Below are 18,162 nucleotides of genomic sequence, written 5' to 3'. Positions count from 1 at the left end.
GTGCAATAAGGATACCAAATAGAGCAAGCTGTGCACCGAGAAGATGGAATTTGGCGATATTTGCCAAATATCACCCAGAAAGTCGACATGGCCTCCAGATTCGAGTTGTAGCTCCACTCCTGTCTTAGATTCCTCATCAATTACTTCCGCAGCAAAATCAGTAATTATAGGACCACCGAACTCTCGTCGAAAGGGAAAATGCTCCGAGGCCCATAGATTTATGCTTTCAATTAGCCTCAGCGTGGTACGGCGCTAAATAAACGTGTCCGGCAAACGGTGGTCAGCTTGGAATTCGAGTAGACGCCTGTGAAAAATGTTCACGCGGTCTTGCGAAAATGATGGGAATTGGTCTTATTCTGCTACTCCGGGTAGCGAAGATCTTGCTCATGTTCCTGCAACTTTGCGCGCCATGCGAGCCTCTATAGTGGGTCTAACTTGACTCACTACTTTAGCTTACACGTTGCGCAACGTGTATGAGGAAGCGTAAGTACTTAGTAATTACTTAGGTTAATTATATTTGAATACAGAAATATAAGTTAAGTAAGATAGGATTCCAAGTGACTTAGATTAGGTAAAATGAGAACTGTAGTGTTTGTAAATTGATCTTCCTCCTAAATCTGCTAAAAACTGTTTATCATCTATGAAAGGGGTTGGCAGCGGCTGGCTGTCAGAGCCCCGCTAATATGCATGACTCTGATTGGTAGAAAGATGCTGCTTTCTACCAATAGGATCTTTTGGGTATGTGTGGACCACTCATTGTGGTGGTCCACTTCAATGTATCCATTGGTGTGTCTTACACCAAGGCGAGGAAGTATCCAAAACTTTTAACAGATAACCTATCTGTTAAATTCACAAGTGGCTTGCAGCCACTTGTACGTGTAACCCCGTTACACCATCCCCCCCCTTAAGGTTAGACGCGCGGGGTCTCCGCACGTCAATCTTCGGAATCGACCATTCGTCAATTCTCCGCGTTTGAAGAAGAAATCCGCGCTCATTCAACGATGAGCGCGCCTCCGAAGAAGACCTCGAAGTCAGTGGGGAGTCATCTCTCCATCGACGACTACTTCGAACGCCAGAAGGCGAAGTATGGCGACGTCGTCGACTTCGACGATGACGATGAAGATATGGAGGGCGAGGAGAACTCGCCCTCAAAGCGTAAAGACTCAGTGTCGAGCGAATCGCTCGACCCCCATGCCCAAAACATTCGTACGCGTGAAGGGGACGAATCGGACGCTTCGAGCTCGAAGCGTTCGCGTACTGAGAGCGATACCCCACTCGCTTCCGCTGGGGCTCTCAGTACTCCGCGCGCTGCTGCTGCAGCGCGTGATTTCAAAGCTCAAGGCTCTCCGCGAGCTGCGCCTACAGCGCGCGATCCGTGGATGCCGTCCGCGTCCGAGATCACGGACCGGTATGGGAATTCGGTACCTCCGAATGAGGTGCCGCTGTACGTATGCAGCGCCATCAAAGATGACGCCGTGGCTGCCGAGCTGCACTTTGATACGGAAACGCATCAAAGGCGCGATTACTACATCGGACTCTTCCATGAGCTCCGATGGTTTCAAAGCAAGAAGACATCTTCTCGCAGCAATGTGCCCGAGTGGCAGGCACTTTGTCAAAGTTGGAACGCCTTTGTTGAGAACTTCAACAAGAAACCGAGTGCTTACCGTTATCGGATTAAGCAAGCGCGTGATCGCTTCGAGACGTACTCGAAGCGTGGAAAGCTGGAGCAACTTGATGTTGCTGCTGAGGAGGCAAGTGTGCCGTGCGCTGTGCCCGAGGGCTTTCAGTGCACGAAGTGTTTTCAGGACGTGGTCCGCTTGAGCGACCGTGACCTGAACGGGTACACGTCGTTCCGTGTGCCCGAGAGTCTCAAAGAGCTCCGTGCTAAGTTCTTAGCACGCGAGGGTTCGGGCGCTAGCGATGACCGCAGCGCTCGTGCTACTTCCGCTGTGCCAGCGCGTACTGCTCCTCGTACGCCCTCACCATTTCCGGAACGTCCTCCAGCAAGACGTTCCGCGGCTTCCATGTATCTTGATGGGGAGGAAATCCTCTCCAACGAATACGAAAACGAGCCCCTTGAGGGTTCGTTTTCGGGATACTATGGTCAACAATCCGCTCAACAATCCAGCGGGTTGAGCCGCGGGCGTCACGGATCGGCGGTGGCGGGGTGGGAACACGCCCTGGGTATGATCAGCCCCGGGCTGATCAGTTTGCGCCTCTCCACGACCGGGTGACCGTCGTGGAGCGTCTGCAGGGCGCTGAGTTCGCCGCCCTGAAACAGGAGCTGGCGAACCAGAAGGCCCAAGTCGCGGCGGTCTCGCAGACCGCCTCGAATATCCAGATCGAGCTGGGGACCCAGATGAAGGGGTTGCTCCAGCGCGTCCGCGCGCTGGAGGAGAGGCTGCTCGTTGCCGAGGCCAAGTCCTCCGCTTCTGCCTCGGCTCCTGCCGAGGCTTCGGGTCAGCCGAGCTAGATGGCTCGTGCTGCAGGTATGGCTTCAGCCGTCCGACGTAAAAGGTCGGATGGAGGCGCATGCTAGACGGTATGTCTAGCGTGTATGCGTTGCCGTGCCGTGCCAACACAGTGAACGGCCCGATGAAGCGCGGAGCAAGCTTGCTTGCTCCGAAATCCGAAACTGCATGTTTAGGCAGGTTTCGTGTAGCTAACAAAACTAATGAACCAGCTTTGAAATCATTTGTGTTGCCTCTGCCCACATTGTCTGCGTTCAGCTTCTGTTGATCAACAGAAGCTGCTATTGCATCCTGGACAAACCGAATTACGGCTTGTCTTTTGGTAATGAAGTTGGTTGCATCCGAGCTGAAGTCATTCAGCTCGCTCTCCGCTAGAGGTCCAGCCTCTGCGTGGTTCTTCGCGGTGTCTGTGCCCTGCGCAGACCCGTGGTCGTTGTCCTTGTTGGTGGAGGAGTCTGCGCCCTGCGCAGACTCATGTGGTTTGTCCATTGTTGCAGCTGACGCTGTGCAAGTGTCAGCGGTTTTTTGCGACTGCTGTGTTGCAGTCGTAGATCCTCCCCCACTTAAAGTGGGAGCCATCACTCCGAGTAAACTCGGTAGACGTGGATGTCGCATGGCATTCACGTAGAACGGTGTATGCCCTGTCGAGGCATGCACTGAGTTATTGATGGCAAACTCTGCCATCGATAAGCACTCGCTCCAGTGTTGGAACGAGTGAGCGTAGCTCTTCAACATATCGACGAGCACGCGATTCACGCGCTCGGTTTGGCCGTCCGTCTGCGGATGATCCGCAGTCGACATTGAAAGCTGTCTCCCAAGAAGTGTAAACACTTCTTGCCACAGGTGCGCTGTGAAGCGCGGGTCTCTGTCCGACACGATGTTGGACGGCATGCCATGGTGTTTGAACACCATGTCGACGAGCAGACGGGCCGTCTGCTTCGCGGTCACCTCTGCCGGCACCGCAGCAAGCTGCACCATCTTGCTGAAGCGGTCGACGAAGACCACAACACCGGTGTTCCCTCCGCTGTCCGGGGGAAGACCAAAGATGAAGTCCAAAGACATGGACTTCCAACACTTCGACGGAGTCGGTAGTGATTGTAACGGAGCCTGCGCGAATGGCGCAGGCTTCACGCGTTGACATACCTCGCAAGCACGGATGTACTTGCGCACCCACTTATACTGGTGGTGCCAGTAGAAGTCGCGCGTGAGAAGGACGTATGTCTTCTCACGTCCGAGATGTCCCGCAGTCGGGGCATCATGATATTCGTACATGATCCTGAGTCGCAGGTCATGGTCATTCGGCACGACTGCATTGTAAAGCAGTAGTCCGTCGTGCACACGAAAGCGGTGTGCACGCGCTCGAAGGTGCTTGGGCAGCTTCTGACGGGACTTGTCAGAAGGCGCTGTGCCATAGGCCAGCAACAGCTTCGCGTCCGCGTCGTGCGCGTACGCGGCCTTCACATCATCCAACAGACACGATGTGGGTTTGCTCGATCGCATGACGTCAATGGCATTGACGTCAGCAGCTTCTGCGTAGTCCGGCCGACGTGATAACGCGTCGGCCACTACATTCAATCTTCCGGGTTTGTATTCGACCCGGAAGTTATACTCCGCAAAGAATGAGAGCCATCTCGCCATTCTTTGTGATACGTGTGGCGACTTTACTGCGGTGCGCAGTGAAGCATGGTCGGTGTAGACCACAAATGGTCTACTCCCAAGCAAATACACTCGGAACTTTGCGAGTGCATACTTCATGGCAAGGAGTTCCTTGTCATGCACCGGATAGTTGCGCTCAGCTGACTTCAGCTGACGCGATTGGTAGTAGACGACACGATCACGGCCCTCGTGATCGTGCTGCATCAACGCGCATCCGATCGCGAAGTCGGACGCGTCACATACGACGTGAAATGGACGATCTTGGTCAGCCACTGCCAAGATCGGTGCCTCAGTCAAGCCCCGCTTGACTGCATCGAATGCCTTTTGGCAATCGGGTGTCCACTTCCACACAGCTTCCTTCTTAAGAAGTTGTGATAGCGGGCGGATCTTGCCCGCATAATCCTCCACGTACTTGCACAAGTACGTGGCCAAGCCAAGGAATTACCTCAGTTCCTTGACACTTGAAGGCGTTGACCATTCATTTATCACTCTGACCTTTTCCGGGTCAGGGCGAACACCATTCTTCCCTACGAGACACCCGAGGACGGGTATCTCGCTCGCCCCGAAGATACATTTCTTCAGGTTCGCGTAGAGCTTATGCTTTCGCATAAGTTCGAGTAGCTTCCGGAGATGCACCCTGTGCATCTCTACGTTGGTCTTCCCGTCCACAGCTCGGCTGTGGATGAACACATCATCGAAGTAGCTCGGTGCGAAGTCGCGCACCGAGCGCAACAAGTGCGTCACGCACCTGTTGAAAGTCGCAGGGGCGTTCTTAAGCCCCTGTGGCATTACTATCCATCCCCAGAGCATGCCGCTTGGCGTGCTCACCGCCGTGAGAGGGATATCGCTCTCACGCATTAGGATTTGATAACATCCATCTCGCAAGTCGAGAGCACTGTAAACGGTGCTCCCGGCCATCGAATCGATGATAACATCGTTTCGTGGTATCGGCGTCTGCGCCGGTACCGTCGCATCGTTCAGCTTGTTGTGTGCATGAATGATGCGCCATCCGCCCGGTGGCTTTTTGACACAGAACGTCAGAGCTCTGTGCGGGGACTTTGATTCCCGCACTTGGGCTGCCTTGCGACGACTTTCAAAGAAGTCGTCGATTGCTTTTACTTGCTCTCGCGGCAGTGGCCACTGCCGCGTGACGCAGTACTTCGTGCCCCGCACGAGATCAGTCTCGTGCTGTATGCCCTTGTCCTGCGGAAGCTCCGCAGGAATCTCTTCCGGGAGTACGTCTTTGTACTCCTTCAAAAATTCGTAATAGGGACTCGACTTCAGCGAGTCCCAACCTTGTTCCTCGAAGCGCTCTCGGTTCGTCTTCGCACTGAGAGTGTCTTCACTCTCAGTGGTACTTCCCATGAAGAGCTGTCTCAGCTCTTCGCTCTCGCTCTTCGTTCTTTCGCTGTCCGAAAGAACGCAGACCTGCTCGATGCGTCCATCGTGCAAGTCGCGCGTGAAGCGCTTCCAGCTCATGACTGGAAGCGAAGTCAACTCCGACGCCGTCGTCGGAGGACTAGCGAGTTTCATTTCACGATACTGGAATCCAGTATCGGTGCGCGTCAAGACGCTTAACGTCTCGACGTTCGGCGTCACCGCCTCAGTCTGCCCAGAAGACTGTTCTCGTGGTGTCTCGGTCTCGGACCGAGACTTGCGCAGCGTTCTCAAAATGCGCTGTCTTCTTGTTGTGCGGAGCCCGGCTCCGCACGGCGGTTCTTCTGGTCCAGGCCCGGCCGTGGACAGTTAGTCGCCGGCGGACCCTGTCCGCGGGCGCGCGGTATCAAGCCCGGTTTGACCGCATGTTCCTTCGTGCAGCCCGGCTGCATGGTAATGTGTCCCTTCGCCGGCAGACCCTGTCTGCGAGCGCGGGATATCAAGCCCGGCTTGATTGCATGGCGCTTCGCCGTGCAGCCCGGCTGCACGACAGCATGCAAATTGCGTCAGTGCGGTACGTTTGCAACCGTCCGCACTGTTTGCAGCGTCAACTCCCGGAGTTGACACGCCTTCGTCACCTCGACGCCATTCATTGGCGGAGCCCCTCATGACCGAGGGTGCGTCGGCTCCCGGAGCCGACGCGTCGTTGTCGACCTGACCTCTTCGGGTCAGGGACTGTCCCTTACACGCTTGAACATGGGTGTTGGTTCCCGGAACCAACACATCTTTTTCTTCCGACGTCGGCAGCATTACCGACGTGGGTCTCATTTGTGCGCGCCCTCGCGCACTTCTTGGGCACTCCGAGACAGCAGCATTAAGCGCTGTCTCGACTGGTGAGCCGCGCGCACCTGCTGGTGCGTGCGCTGCGGTAACAGGGCCATCGCTCTCTGTTCCGCTGTCGCGGCCGAAGCGCACGAGTGTGCGCTTCTTCCAGTCTATCACCGGACCATGCCGTGCAAGCCACGGCATGCCCACTACCACGTCGAACTTATCGTCCAGGTCCAGGACGATAAAGTGTTTGACAAACACTCGTTGTTTGTACGAGAAGCGCACGTTCACGACGCGCTTCTCGGTCTTTACGATGGCACCTGTTGCCAGTCGTACCTCCAGAAGACTTCGAGGTACATCTACCTCCTCGAAGTCAAGTCTCGGCAGGCTTCGTAGTCGAACAAAGTTGTTCGACGCGCCTGAATCTACCAAAGCTCGAAGAGAGTCACTCGCTCTCTTCGAGTAAACCTTTAAGATGACTAGGTTCGGCCTGTCATCTTGTTTCTGCAGTGAGAGCTGGTCTCACTGGGGGCTGCAGTCCTCAGTGTCGCGTGCCCGATGTCGGCACGCGCGACTGCACTACCAGTAGGGCGTCCCGCGCCTACTGGATGTTCGCGTTTTTTGTTGGTCCGCGGCGACGCCTAGCATCGCCACGACGGCCACCTCCAGGGGGCATGGGAGCTGTGCACTCCCGTGCAAAGCGACCGATCCTTCCGCAACGGAAGCATCGCACGTTGCCTCCCTGCTGCTGGTAACCAGCAGTTGTTGCGTTCGAGAGGTCCATTGGTTCCGGCCCTCCCGTCCTCGCTACCGGGCGCGGTTGCGGCCTCGGTACATTTACATGGAGTTTAGCCTGCCGCAGGCTAAACTCTTCTTGCATGGCAAGGGTGATTGCAGCTTCGAGAGTACCCGGGTACTCTCGGAAGAGATAGGTCTTCACGGGCCCATCTCTAAGTCCTTTCATGAACGTGACGACCTTGGTCGCCTCGTCAATCGGGCTAGTCATGATATTTGATACCAAATATCGTGCGCGCTGCGCATAAGCATGGCCGTCATGCTTACCCTGCTGAAGGTCGAGGAACTCCGCCCTCGACCGGAACTCGTTTTGCGGGGGCTCAAACGCTTGTCTGAGCTCCTCTATGAACACTTCGTACGTGCTGAAGCACGTAGGATCGGAGAGTCGGCGTCCATACGCCCAACTCCTTGCGCGTCCGCCAAGGCAGGACATGGCGAACGCGACCTTCGACAGCGGGTCGACGATGCGTCGAGCCGCTATGGCTGTGTCGAGCTCGACAAGCCATCGGAGGAGAGGCTCGCCCTCTCTTCCCACGTAATTGCTTACGCTCAACTTTAATTGTTGAGCACGCGGTGTCGTCCCTGACGACGCCGTCACTGAGGAAGCAGCATCACGCTGCTCCTTCATGATGAACCCCAGAGCAACACCATGTTGCCCCGTCGGCGATAGCGTACGCAGCATCGTAGCTATCGCCGCTTCTCCAATGACTGTTGACAGTCGTTGGAGGGTTTCCCACTCAGGGTCAGACAGGTGGGGGCAGTCAGCGCGTGCAACATGCGTTGCAGGCGTGTTGGAGCTCTCCATGGGCACCTCCGTGCTCATGTGGTTCTCGGCTCCGCGTTCGTACACCGCGTACGAACGTCAAGCAGTCGGTCGTTGGACGGACTACAAAGTGCTACCAGGGATAGTGGGTCTAACTTGACTCACTACTTTAGCTTACACGTTGCGCAACGTGTATGAGGAAGCGTAAGTACTTAGTAATTACTTAGGTTAATTATATTTGAATACACAAATATAAGTTAAGTAAGATAGGATTCCAAGTGACTTAGATTAGGTAAAATGAGAACTGTAGTGTTTGTAAATTGATCTTCCTCCTAAATCTGCTAAAAACTGTTTATCATCTATGAAAGGGGTTGGCAGCGGCTGGCTGTCAGAGCCCCGCTAATATGCATGTCTCTGATTGGTAGAAAGATGCTGCTTTCTACCAATAGGATCTTTGGGTATGTGTGGACCACTCATTGTGGTGGCCCACTTCAATGTATCCATTGGTGTGTCTTACACCAAGGTGAGGAAGTATCCAAAACTTTTAATTAACAGATAACCTATCTGTTAAATTCACAAGTGGCTTGCAGCCACTTGTACGTGTAACCCCGTTACAGCCTCGGTCGTGTGCGAGCATTTGTGGTAGTGATGACGCAAAGCAACTGCACTTCCGTGAACTTTCTCAATGGCAACATCCTCACCAGTATCTTGCGCGACAAGGCAGTGAAGACAATGATGATAGAAGTCATCAAAGTTGTTGCAGGGCTCGTGAATCAGCTTCAGGAAGTGCTTGCGCACTATGTCGGGTTTCCTTCCCATTGCGTTAAGGAAGCAAAACCGGAATGAATCCTGCAAGGGCGGTAGGGGGGGGGTAGCAAGCACTACTTACGTAGGTCGATCGCACTCTGGCCGCAAGAACAGGTTCAAGGTGGTGGTCTGCAAGTACTGGGTCCCATCTAATAGAGCGCGGTGGTCAGATTGTGTCCGATACAAAACCGAAGTGTTTAATTTTCGCACTTACACGAATAAAAAAGAAGCATAGTTTTTACGAATAAAAATATTTTAAAAAATTGCCATCCATGCTCCAGACGCCTGCGCCAAAAGAGTCTACCCTGTTTTGAGATAGGCTCACGCCCAAGTATCCCAATATACAAATCCGATTGGCCAATCAGCGACCACCTTCAATTTCTGAAAGATTTGGCACCCTGTAAAACTTGCTTGGGTACCAAATCTATCAGACTTTTGCGGTATTTTTGGCAGCGAAAACAGCATTATCCGGCGCAGTGTGCTCAGAAAAAAAAAAGGTGTGACCCACATGATGTGCCTCAGTGGTGTGCGGCACACCAAAATGTTCACCGAAGGTGCTCCGAAGGTTGTTAGTGCAGGGGAGGGATAGGGGTGTGTTAACCCTACATGCGACCATCACTCAAATTTCAAAACCGTCATTCAGAACCGAACTTAGGAAGATCTTAAAGCGAACTTAAGCTATTGACTGCGAACTTAGGAAGCTTCCGCCTTGCAACTTCTGGGTCACACAAGCAGGTATGCCAGCCAGCACCATGAGCAGCACCGTCGCGGCCTCCTCGTTGACCACAGCGGCGTCCATCACCAGCGACAGCGCCATGCCGCCCAGCAAGCGCCAGCGGCTGAGCGAGGACGTCGTCGCGAAGCCGGATACCGACTCGAAGGACGGCATTCTGGAGAACGCGCCGAAGAACGAAGCGCCCGCCAGCGCAGCGACAACAACAGCAGCTACCGCCTCCAGCAGCCTGCCGCCCAGCGTGGCGCTGAGCCTGCAGAAGGACCCGTCCTGGATGCTGGGCGACGTGGACAGCTTCGGCGGCCTCGGCCCCATCCCGTCGATGAACGCGGTGCTGGAGAAGCGCACGTCGAGTCAGTTCTCCATCAGCTCGCTGCTGCCGTCGTCCGTGAGCGTGTCGGGCACTGGCGTCCAGAGCGCGACGGCTGCAGCTGCGCGCACTGACGTAGACAGCGCCGAAGCCACCACAGACAACGAGGGCCAAGGGCCTTCGACTGCAGCTACTGCTACTGCTGCTGCTACTGCTGCTGCTTCGACGACAGCGGTGGTGCCGACAGCGGCCGAAGGATCGGGCGGCAACACCAAGTACATGGACCCTAGCACGGGCGACTACATGTACCCGGAGAATGTCAAGCCCATGAGCTTCTACGACAAGCAGCGACTCGTGCAGAAGATCACGATGCTGCCCAGCCAGTACCTGCGCGGACTCATGGACGTGATCAGCAAGTACCAGCCCGACACCGTGCGACAAATCGACGACGACGGCTACGCCTTCGACCTGGGCCAGATGAACGAGAACACCGTGTGGGCCATCAGTGACTACGTGAAAGACTCGATGATCGAGCTGGACGGGTACATCAAGTCGCTCAACCAAACGGGCATCAGCCTTTCAACAGACGAGGACCGGCAATCGGTAGGCACTGTCCTGACAGCCACGAGCGCGGCGTCGAGCTCGAGCCCGAGCAGCAGCGTCCGCCACCTAACCAACACACTGGCGATGAACACGTCCAAGATGACGGCCATCACGAGCAACGAGAACCAGAACAAGTTCCTGGAGCAGGTGGAGATGTACTCGAAGCCCAAGGTGACCAAGTCGCGCGTCAAGCCCAGCAAGAAGCACGAGTGCCCGACGTGCAACAAGCAGTTCCGCGGGCGCTCCGAGCTGCAGAACCACATCCGGACACACACGGGCGAGAAGCCGCTCAAGTGCTCGTACGCCGGCTGCACCAAGCGGTACGCACACAGCTCGAACCTGCGCGCGCACGAGCGCACGCACGCCGGCATCAAGCCGTACACGTGCCACTACGACGGCTGCGGCAAGAGCTTCGCGCACTCGGTGTCGCTCAAGGAGCACATCTGGATGCACGCGGGCTTCCAGCCCTACGTGTGTCCGTACGAGGGCTGCCAGAAGAAGTTCACGCAGGTCTCGAACTTCGCACGGCACAAGAAGACCCACGAGAAGGAGGAGCGCAGCGAGAACGAGCACTCGGTCGAGAGCGACAACTAGGCCGCCCGCTCCTCTCTGGATGTCGATTGATAAATAAGCATAAAGCACAAGCCCACGGAACAAACAACTCCTCTTCTTCTTCTTCTTCTTCTTCTTCTGTGGCTATAAACTCCGCCCACTCACTCGCCGTCGGCCAGGCCGCGGGGCTTGGACACCACGAGCGTGCGCTCGCGGCCGCCGGTCTCGAACTTGGCGATGAGCAGCGAGCGCCTGCTCGTCTCGAGCCGCACGGTGGGCAGCGGCTGGTCCTCCTCGGGCTCGGGCGCGTCGTCGTCGTCGTCCCCCTCCGCGAACTGGCCCAGGTCGATGGCCTTCTCGGCGATGCACGTGAAGAAGCCGTTCTTCTGGTCGCGCGCCGTGTACGCCAGGTCGCCCTGCGCCTGGAGCAGCAGCCCGTGGCCGTCGTTCAGCACGAGCCCCAGCGGCGCCTCCTCCATCCTCGTCGTCGTGCACTAAACTGGCAAGATTCTGGCGGCCCGCTTTTAACACGAACGGCCGACGGCTACCGAGCCTACAGCTTAGTGGCATGTATGACTTCATCTACACGAACAACTCTTATAGACGGGGTTTGTCGGGTTAACTGGCCGCCAGATAAAGAGCGGCCCTTCAGCTGCTGGGGTTGAAGGGATGTTGTTCTTCCCAGAAGAAGCTCCATTACGCATCTGCGATGAAGTCTCCCAGCCGACCGACGCGTCGCGCCAGCGCGCGTACCTCTCGCCGCCGCGGCTCCGGCGTCGCGCCGCCCGCCCAGACGTCTCCGCCGGACGCCGACGCGTCCATCGAGCCGCCGACGAGCCCCGAGGGCTCGCTGGAAGTGACGTTCTGCGCCGTGCAGCGCGTGGCCGGCCGCGCCTTCCTGCTGCTGTGCACGCGCTCGCACTGGCGCCTCTACCGCCTCGACGGCTTCAGCGCGGCTCGCGAGAGCTGCACGCCCGTGCAGGTGCGTCCCCGGCGTGCTCCTCCCGCCGCGAGCGAGCGCGGAATGCCGTGCCAACCTAACACTGCTCGTTCTGCTGGTCTCTAGCTGCTGGCGGACCCGCAGAAGGACGCGGCGCGACTCTGCGGCGTGCGCTTCTTCCGCCTGTACGAGCTGCCGGCCTCGGCGGGCTCCGCGCCGGCGCTGGGCGCGCTCTTCGTGTCGGAGAGAAGTCGAGACGCGACGCCCCCGAGCGACGACGAGGACGAGGACTTTGTGGCTGCCACAGCAGAGGAGGACGACGACGACGGACGCGAGGACATCTCGGCGCTGGCGCTGGACCAGCAGAAGCTGCTACACCAGCTGCCGCCGTCGCCGTCGCTCGTGCTGGACGTGCAGACCAACGCCGCGACGGCGGCGGTGCTCTGCGAGACGCGCGAGCTGTTCCTGTACGACCTGGCCACTTTCCAGCTGCTGCAGACAATTGTCACGGCGTCTCCGGCCATGGCGCTTGGCGCGCGCTGGCTGGCGTACCCAGGATACGCCCAGGATGGACCCGGAGTGCAAACCAATGGACGCCAGCAGTCCCTGTCGGGCCTAGGAGACAGCGATTCAGATTTCGACGACCTGCCCTCTGACGTGCTGGTGAATGGCGGCGTGGCAGTGGAGGCATCGCGGAGCTCGTCGCCGGCGTACACGGCTATTGATGTGGCGCAGAACGTGGCCTCGGGGCTGTACTATTTGTCGGAGGTTGGGCGCGCCACGATCGCGCCGTACTTGTCGTCCTCACCCGGCAAGCCGTCCAATGGAACGCAGAATCTTCGTGCACAGGCATCGCCGTCTGGACGGCGGAGTTCCGGTCGGTCTCGGAAGTCGTCCCTCAATGAATCTTTGGATACCCAACACCACAAGTCCCAGTCTAGAGAGGAAATAGCCGCTTCGGCTTCGAAGAAACACCCTGGATGGGTCGTGGTCCTGGATTTGGTTACCAAGCGCGTAGTAGCCAACTTCCCGTGTCATTCGACTGCATTGGTTAACCTGTCGATGGACTTTTCGGGGCTACTGCTCGCGACCAGCTCCACTAAAGGCCAGAATCTCCACGTATACCGCTTGTCGCCGCCGTTGCAGAGCGTGGTAAACAAGCCTGGAGGAGTGGGAGTTGCCGGACACGGATCTCTTCATCATCAACTGGTGTACAAGTTGCAGCGTGGGATCACTCACGCCAGCATCCAGGACATCGCCTTCAGTCAGGATGGCAAATGGATCAATGTGACGTCGGCACACGGCACGAGTCACCTCTATGCTCTGCACCCGGAAGGAGTACGCGTGAGTGCAGATACACATGCTAACACGGTCGAGACGGCGACTGAATCCGACGTTGATGGCCTAGGTCCAGGCTTCCGACATCGTGAGGTGAACGATTTTTATGCTGATTTCCGCGCACTTGAGACGCGGACGCAGACCCAGGTGCTTCGAATCCGTCATGAGCTCAAAATTCCTGCCGCGCCAGTCGTGGCGCCGCACAAGTCAGCAAGTCCAGCATCTTCTAGAGCGCGCACGACGCGTTCGTCTTCATCGTCTTCTTCTTCGTCTATTTCATCTACGTCTTCGTCTTCATCCCCACCCGGTTATGCGTACCACCACAGCCCACCGACAACTGGAAGCATGCGTAGCAGCACTATCATGGAGTCAGCATTGGATGCATCGCAAGCGCTGCTATCTCAACTCGCCACGTCCGCCATAGATTTTGGTCATCAACACTTCGAAAATGACATGGATGTGGCTGCTCGCCGTCGCCGACTGCGTCAGCGCTTGTGCTGCTTATTCGCCCCCGATGGACTAAAAATGCTGATCTGCTGCGATTCGGAGCTCAAGTTGTACGGAATGCGAGTGACTGCGCTTTCTCAGCATAAAGCAGACCATGTGCGGGCTACGTCGTCTGACCCGAAGACGAAGAACTCCAAGTCGTCGTTGTCGTCGTTCGGATTCGAGGCCAGCGTAACGGAGATTAAGTCGTGGGAACTGCTCATGTCAAGCCGACGAAAATCGGAATCCCTTTCATGTGCAGTTGAAGACCTGACAAGTTTGAGCAGCAGTAGCGCTGCTCTTGAAACCAGCGCTAAAAGTGAGCTGAGAACGTTTGCCCAGCGGTCACTTCCGTTGTGGGCCCACCCGAAGGTGATTTTCAGGGCTATTGACGAGGACCACCCGGAGGGCAGAATTCTTCAAGTTAAGCGCAAGGGACCAAATCCGAGCCAAGATCTCAGCGCTAGCACCATGGCGATGGCCCCAGAGGGCTTTGCCAATGGCGACGAACAACTGTTTGTGATGGAGATGGATTCATATTTCGGTATCGGCGGCTCGCCAGTGTTCGATGGTCGTGGCGGAGGTGGCCCAGCAACTCCAGAGGTGCCGCCCCCTTTAGATCTAGCAGCGAGCATCAATATGGCCATGTCATCTTCGCTGTCAGAAACACCGCCGAAGCCGATTCCAGAGGTCAAGAACACGATTTGTTTCAGACCAATCGATCAGAACTCACCGCCTGAAATAAACGGCGTGATTGATTCCGTGTCGAACCACAAGGGCAAGAAGAAGAAAGGAAAGATCCGCCGGGCGCCTACACCTCCATCATCTTCGGAAGCCGAAGTCGAAGTTATTGAAGAGGGCAGCACTACTGGCGGACTAGCGTCGTTGCAGTTTACGATGCAGGATATGTACTTCGCGGTGCCTACAGACGAAGCCAGCGGTTAAAACGAGCGTGCATATGGATGCTGACCTCAAACATACACAAAAACCATTTACACACGATCAACAACAACACCTACAAGGTAGTCGAAAAAATGAAGTATACATCCCCACAAGAAAGAAATCCAGGAGGTCAAGTAAAGCCAATGCTATCAATGACAAGTACATTAGGATCTGGTACACTACACTTGCAGCGCTCCTGGCTTGAAGGCTGTCTACTTGTCCGAGGGCGGAAGTTCCAGGCCATTTTCCTTGGGCTGCAGCATGAGCTCTACAATCTGCTCAACCTGCTTCCTCAACTCAAGGGTGACTTCCTCGCGGGTTTGACCCACTCGTCCAGCGAGCTCGACGTAGTACTTAAGCTTGGGCTCCGTGCCGCTCGTGCGAAGCGTGGCAACGCATCCGTTGGCAAAAGTGTAGGTGATCATCTCGGTCGAGCTGCTGACAGGAAGCACGGCGCGCTTATCCGGTTGCGTGCTGTCGTAGCCTGTGGTGAGATCACGCACGTGGGTGATAGCAAAGTCGCCGCAGCTTTCCCAGTACTTTCCGTTGTTGCGAAGACGCTCGAAAATGGCACGAATCTTGACCGGGTCGTAGCACTTGACGTAGTGGTTCTGCGTCACAAAGTGGCCGTAGCGTTCGTAGAGTGCATTGAGGTGCTGGCCCACCGTCATTTGCTTGGTAGCTTCGAGTTGAACAGCCATCTCAGCAAACACAGCGGCAGCGGCCACGCCATCCTTGTCCTTCACAAGATCGCCGACGCAGAAGCCGATGGCCTCCTCGAACGAGAACAGCACGGTCTTGCCTGCCTCGCGCAGTTCAGCGGTCTTGTTGCCCATCCACTTAAAACCGGTGAGAGTCTCCTCGAAGTTGAGGCCCTCGGCCTGCGCGACGGCACGCAGCATCTTCGACGACACGGTCGATGCGATGAAGTAGAGCTGCTTGCGGTCGCAGTCCGGGTTCAGTCGCAGGCACTGTTCCAGTTCCCAGTAGCCCAGCAGGACGCCGATCTCGTTACCCGTGAAAATACGCCAGCCCGACTTGGAGCTCGGATCGCGCTCGGCAACTGCCAAGCGATCAGCATCGGGGTCGTTGGCCAGGATCAGTCTCGCTCCGTTGGCCTCTGCGGTCTCCATGGCGAGCTGCAACGCACCCTTGCCCTCCTCCGGGTTGGGGAAAGCTACCGTGGGGAATTCGGGGTCAGGGAGAAGCTGTGCCTGCACAGGAACATACTCCTTGTGACCGAAAGCTGCAAAGGAGCGGCTCGTGAACGCGTGCCCGACGCCGTGCATGGCCGTATAGGCAATCTTGAGCGTCGTGTTAGTATTAGCCTCCGGGAAGCGGCACAATCCAGCCCGAGCTCGCTCGAAGTAGAGTTTCGTGAGCTCCTCCTTGGGGTTCTCGATCAGCGTCGGGAAGGCGTTCTTCAGTGCCTCCAGCGAGTCGTCGTACAGTCTCCACGGAGCAAGATTGGCCATGATCTCGTTGGCGATGCCCTCGTCGTGCGGCGGGATGATCTGGCTGCCGTTGCTCCAGTAGACCTTGTACCCGTTGTCCGCCTTGGGGTTGTGCGAGGCCGTGACCATGACGCCTGCCGCGCACCCCTTCTGCTCAATGCAGAACGGCTGCATCAACGTAAAAACAAAAAAAAATTGTCAGACATGACTGTAGCAACCTCAACGACTGCAAGAAAAAAAAAATCCCCGCAATCCTGCGCAACTCACCACCAGCGGCGTGGCCACGAAGCCCTCGTAGAGGTACACCTTGATGCCGTAGTGCGCGCAGACCGCCGCCGTGAGCTCCGCGAACCGCTTGGAGCTTAGCGATCCCTGCTGTCGGTGGTCGTAGCCCACGGCGACGCCCATGGCTTTGGCGCGCTCCCCGAACTGCGAGGCCAGGTACTTGCAGATGCCCTGCGAGGCCTGGATCACCACCAGGTCGTTCATGGCGGCGGGCCCAGGGCCCATCACGGCGCGCAGGCCGGCGGTGCCGAAGGCCACGCGACTGCCGAACAGCTCGCGGATGCGCGCCACGTCCTTGGCCGCCACGAGCTGCTGCACCTGCGCCTTGGTGCCGGCGTTCACATCCCAGTCCGCCCACTGCTGGGCCTCGGCCAGCCACTGCTCGTCCGTGCGCGCACTCATCGCTGCGTTATTGGGCTTGGTACTTCGTCTGCAAATGGTAAAGTGATCTACCGCATGACACTTGGGCTTGAGGTTAGCATTCACGTGGATGCTCGGCCGTTTTTTATACTTGAGGTTTGTATAGAAATGAAGGGGCATGTCACAGCGCGGTGCACGCACTAACTTTGCCATAGTACAGACAATCCTCTTGTGCAGTGGTATCCCAAATAGTGATATTCTCTCGTTCGTACATTTATTAATAGTGGCACAAGTGACCCATGCACACATCATGTTCTTGTGGTGTCAGGAGATACGATGCAGCCGAAGAGGGTATGTTACGACTTATTAGTGCGATGCGAGCTCACTATACGCTAGAATTGGGCACTACACTACACTGCACTGCTACCGTGAGTGCTGATTGTACCATTATAACGGTACATTTCCAGATAGTGATTCCTCTCAATTGTGATAAAATGTGCTCGTCGGACAGCGCTAAGTTGTAGAGTGCCTTGTTGCACTTCAACTTTGCATGTTGGTTGTCTTCAACCGTGATGACAGAACAGCTTGCCTTCGGCTAGCATACGGATATGATGGCCACGCGGTTCTTGGTGTTTCAAGGAGCCAAAAACTAGGAAACGAACAGTTTGAAAAGCATAGGTAAAACTTTAATGTAAGCCTGTTGTTCGTTGCCAAGGAAATCTAGGCAAAGATATTGTGGGAGTGCGCCAAGCGTATTGTATTGCTTACGTGCGTTGCTACTACTACAAATGTACGAGGCAGGGGGATACTCACACTATCCGAATCAATCCAAAAGAAGCGGTGGTGGGAGCAGCTACGTGGAGAACTCCCCAGAGACTGCCCTGCTCAGCCAGTCCAGGCCTTCGTAGATTCCGTCGCCACTTGTCGCGACGCAGGGCTGCACGTGCGTAGGGTTCTTGGTGGCCTCCGACAGCTCCAGCCGCTCGCGGAGCTCTTCCGCGGACAGCACGTTGGGCTGGTCCTGCTTGTTGGCGTACACCAACAGTTTCGTGTTGGCGAGCTCTTCCGCCTCGAAGATCAGGTGCAGCGCCTGCTTCGCTTCGTCCACCCGCTCGAGGTCGGCGGCGTCTACCACGAAGATGACGGCGTCGTTGTTGCACAGGTAGTGCTTCCAGAGCGAGCGGATCTTCTCCTGGCCCCCGATGTCCCAGGCCGTGAACTTGATGTTCTTGTACTCGAACGTCTCGACGTTGAAGCCGATGGTGGGGATCGTGGTCACCAGCTCGCCCAGCTTGATCTTGTAGAGCAGCGTGGTCTTGCCGGCCGCGTCCAGGCCAATGATCATGATGCGGCTCTCGCGGTTGCCGAAGTACGAGGCCAGGCTGCCGTAGAGCGCTTCGAGCGAGAAGGAGAAGAGGTTGCCCATGGCTGAAGTTGGGATAGAAGGTGTTGGGGGCTTGGA

The 18,162-nt window shown here is 56.5% G+C and overlaps 5 protein-coding genes across 5 annotated transcripts; 2 read left to right on the top strand and 3 right to left on the bottom strand.

The window, feature by feature from the left end:
- Positions 1-9,449: 9,449 nt before the first annotated feature.
- Positions 9,450-10,937, top strand: IUM83_05941 (CFZ1-like protein; the record flags this gene model as incomplete). Its single annotated transcript, XM_067930106.1, has 1 exon — positions 9,450-10,937. One exon carries the CDS (start codon positions 9,450-9,452, stop codon positions 10,935-10,937), a length of 1,488 nt encoding a protein of 495 aa, XP_067782587.1.
- A 119-nt stretch (positions 10,938-11,056) lies between these two features.
- IUM83_05940 (uncharacterized protein) lies at positions 11,057-11,374 on the bottom strand (the record flags this gene model as incomplete). The annotated part of the gene is made up of 1 exon (XM_067930105.1): positions 11,057-11,374. The coding sequence occupies one exon, from the start codon at positions 11,372-11,374 to the stop codon at positions 11,057-11,059; it is 318 nt and encodes a 105-aa protein (XP_067782867.1).
- Positions 11,375-11,604: 230 nt separating this feature from the next.
- IUM83_05939 (autophagy-related protein 18h-like) lies at positions 11,605-14,604 on the top strand (the record flags this gene model as incomplete). Its single annotated transcript, XM_067930104.1, has 4 exons — positions 11,605-11,877; positions 11,962-13,179; positions 13,244-13,266; positions 14,043-14,604. The coding sequence occupies 4 exons, from the start codon at positions 11,605-11,607 to the stop codon at positions 14,602-14,604; spliced, it is 2,076 nt and encodes a 691-aa protein (XP_067782582.1).
- Positions 14,605-14,813: 209 nt separating this feature from the next.
- On the bottom strand, positions 14,814-16,742 carry IUM83_05938 (putative phosphoglucomutase; the record flags this gene model as incomplete). The annotated part of the gene is made up of 2 exons (XM_067930103.1): positions 14,814-16,223; positions 16,323-16,742. The coding sequence occupies 2 exons, from the start codon at positions 16,740-16,742 to the stop codon at positions 14,814-14,816; spliced, it is 1,830 nt and encodes a 609-aa protein (XP_067782583.1).
- Positions 16,743-17,553: 811 nt separating this feature from the next.
- On the bottom strand, positions 17,554-18,126 carry IUM83_05937 (ADP-ribosylation factor; the record flags this gene model as incomplete). The annotated part of the gene is made up of 1 exon (XM_067930102.1): positions 17,554-18,126. One exon carries the CDS (start codon positions 18,124-18,126, stop codon positions 17,554-17,556), a length of 573 nt encoding a protein of 190 aa, XP_067782774.1.
- Positions 18,127-18,162: the final 36 nt, after the last annotated feature.

Source organism: Phytophthora cinnamomi (genome assembly GCF_018691715.1).
Source record: "Phytophthora cinnamomi strain GKB4 chromosome Unknown Contig104, whole genome shotgun sequence".
Taxonomy (NCBI): Eukaryota; Oomycota; class Peronosporomycetes; order Peronosporales; family Peronosporaceae; genus Phytophthora; species Phytophthora cinnamomi.
This window is presented reverse-complemented; position numbering and strand designations above follow the sequence as displayed.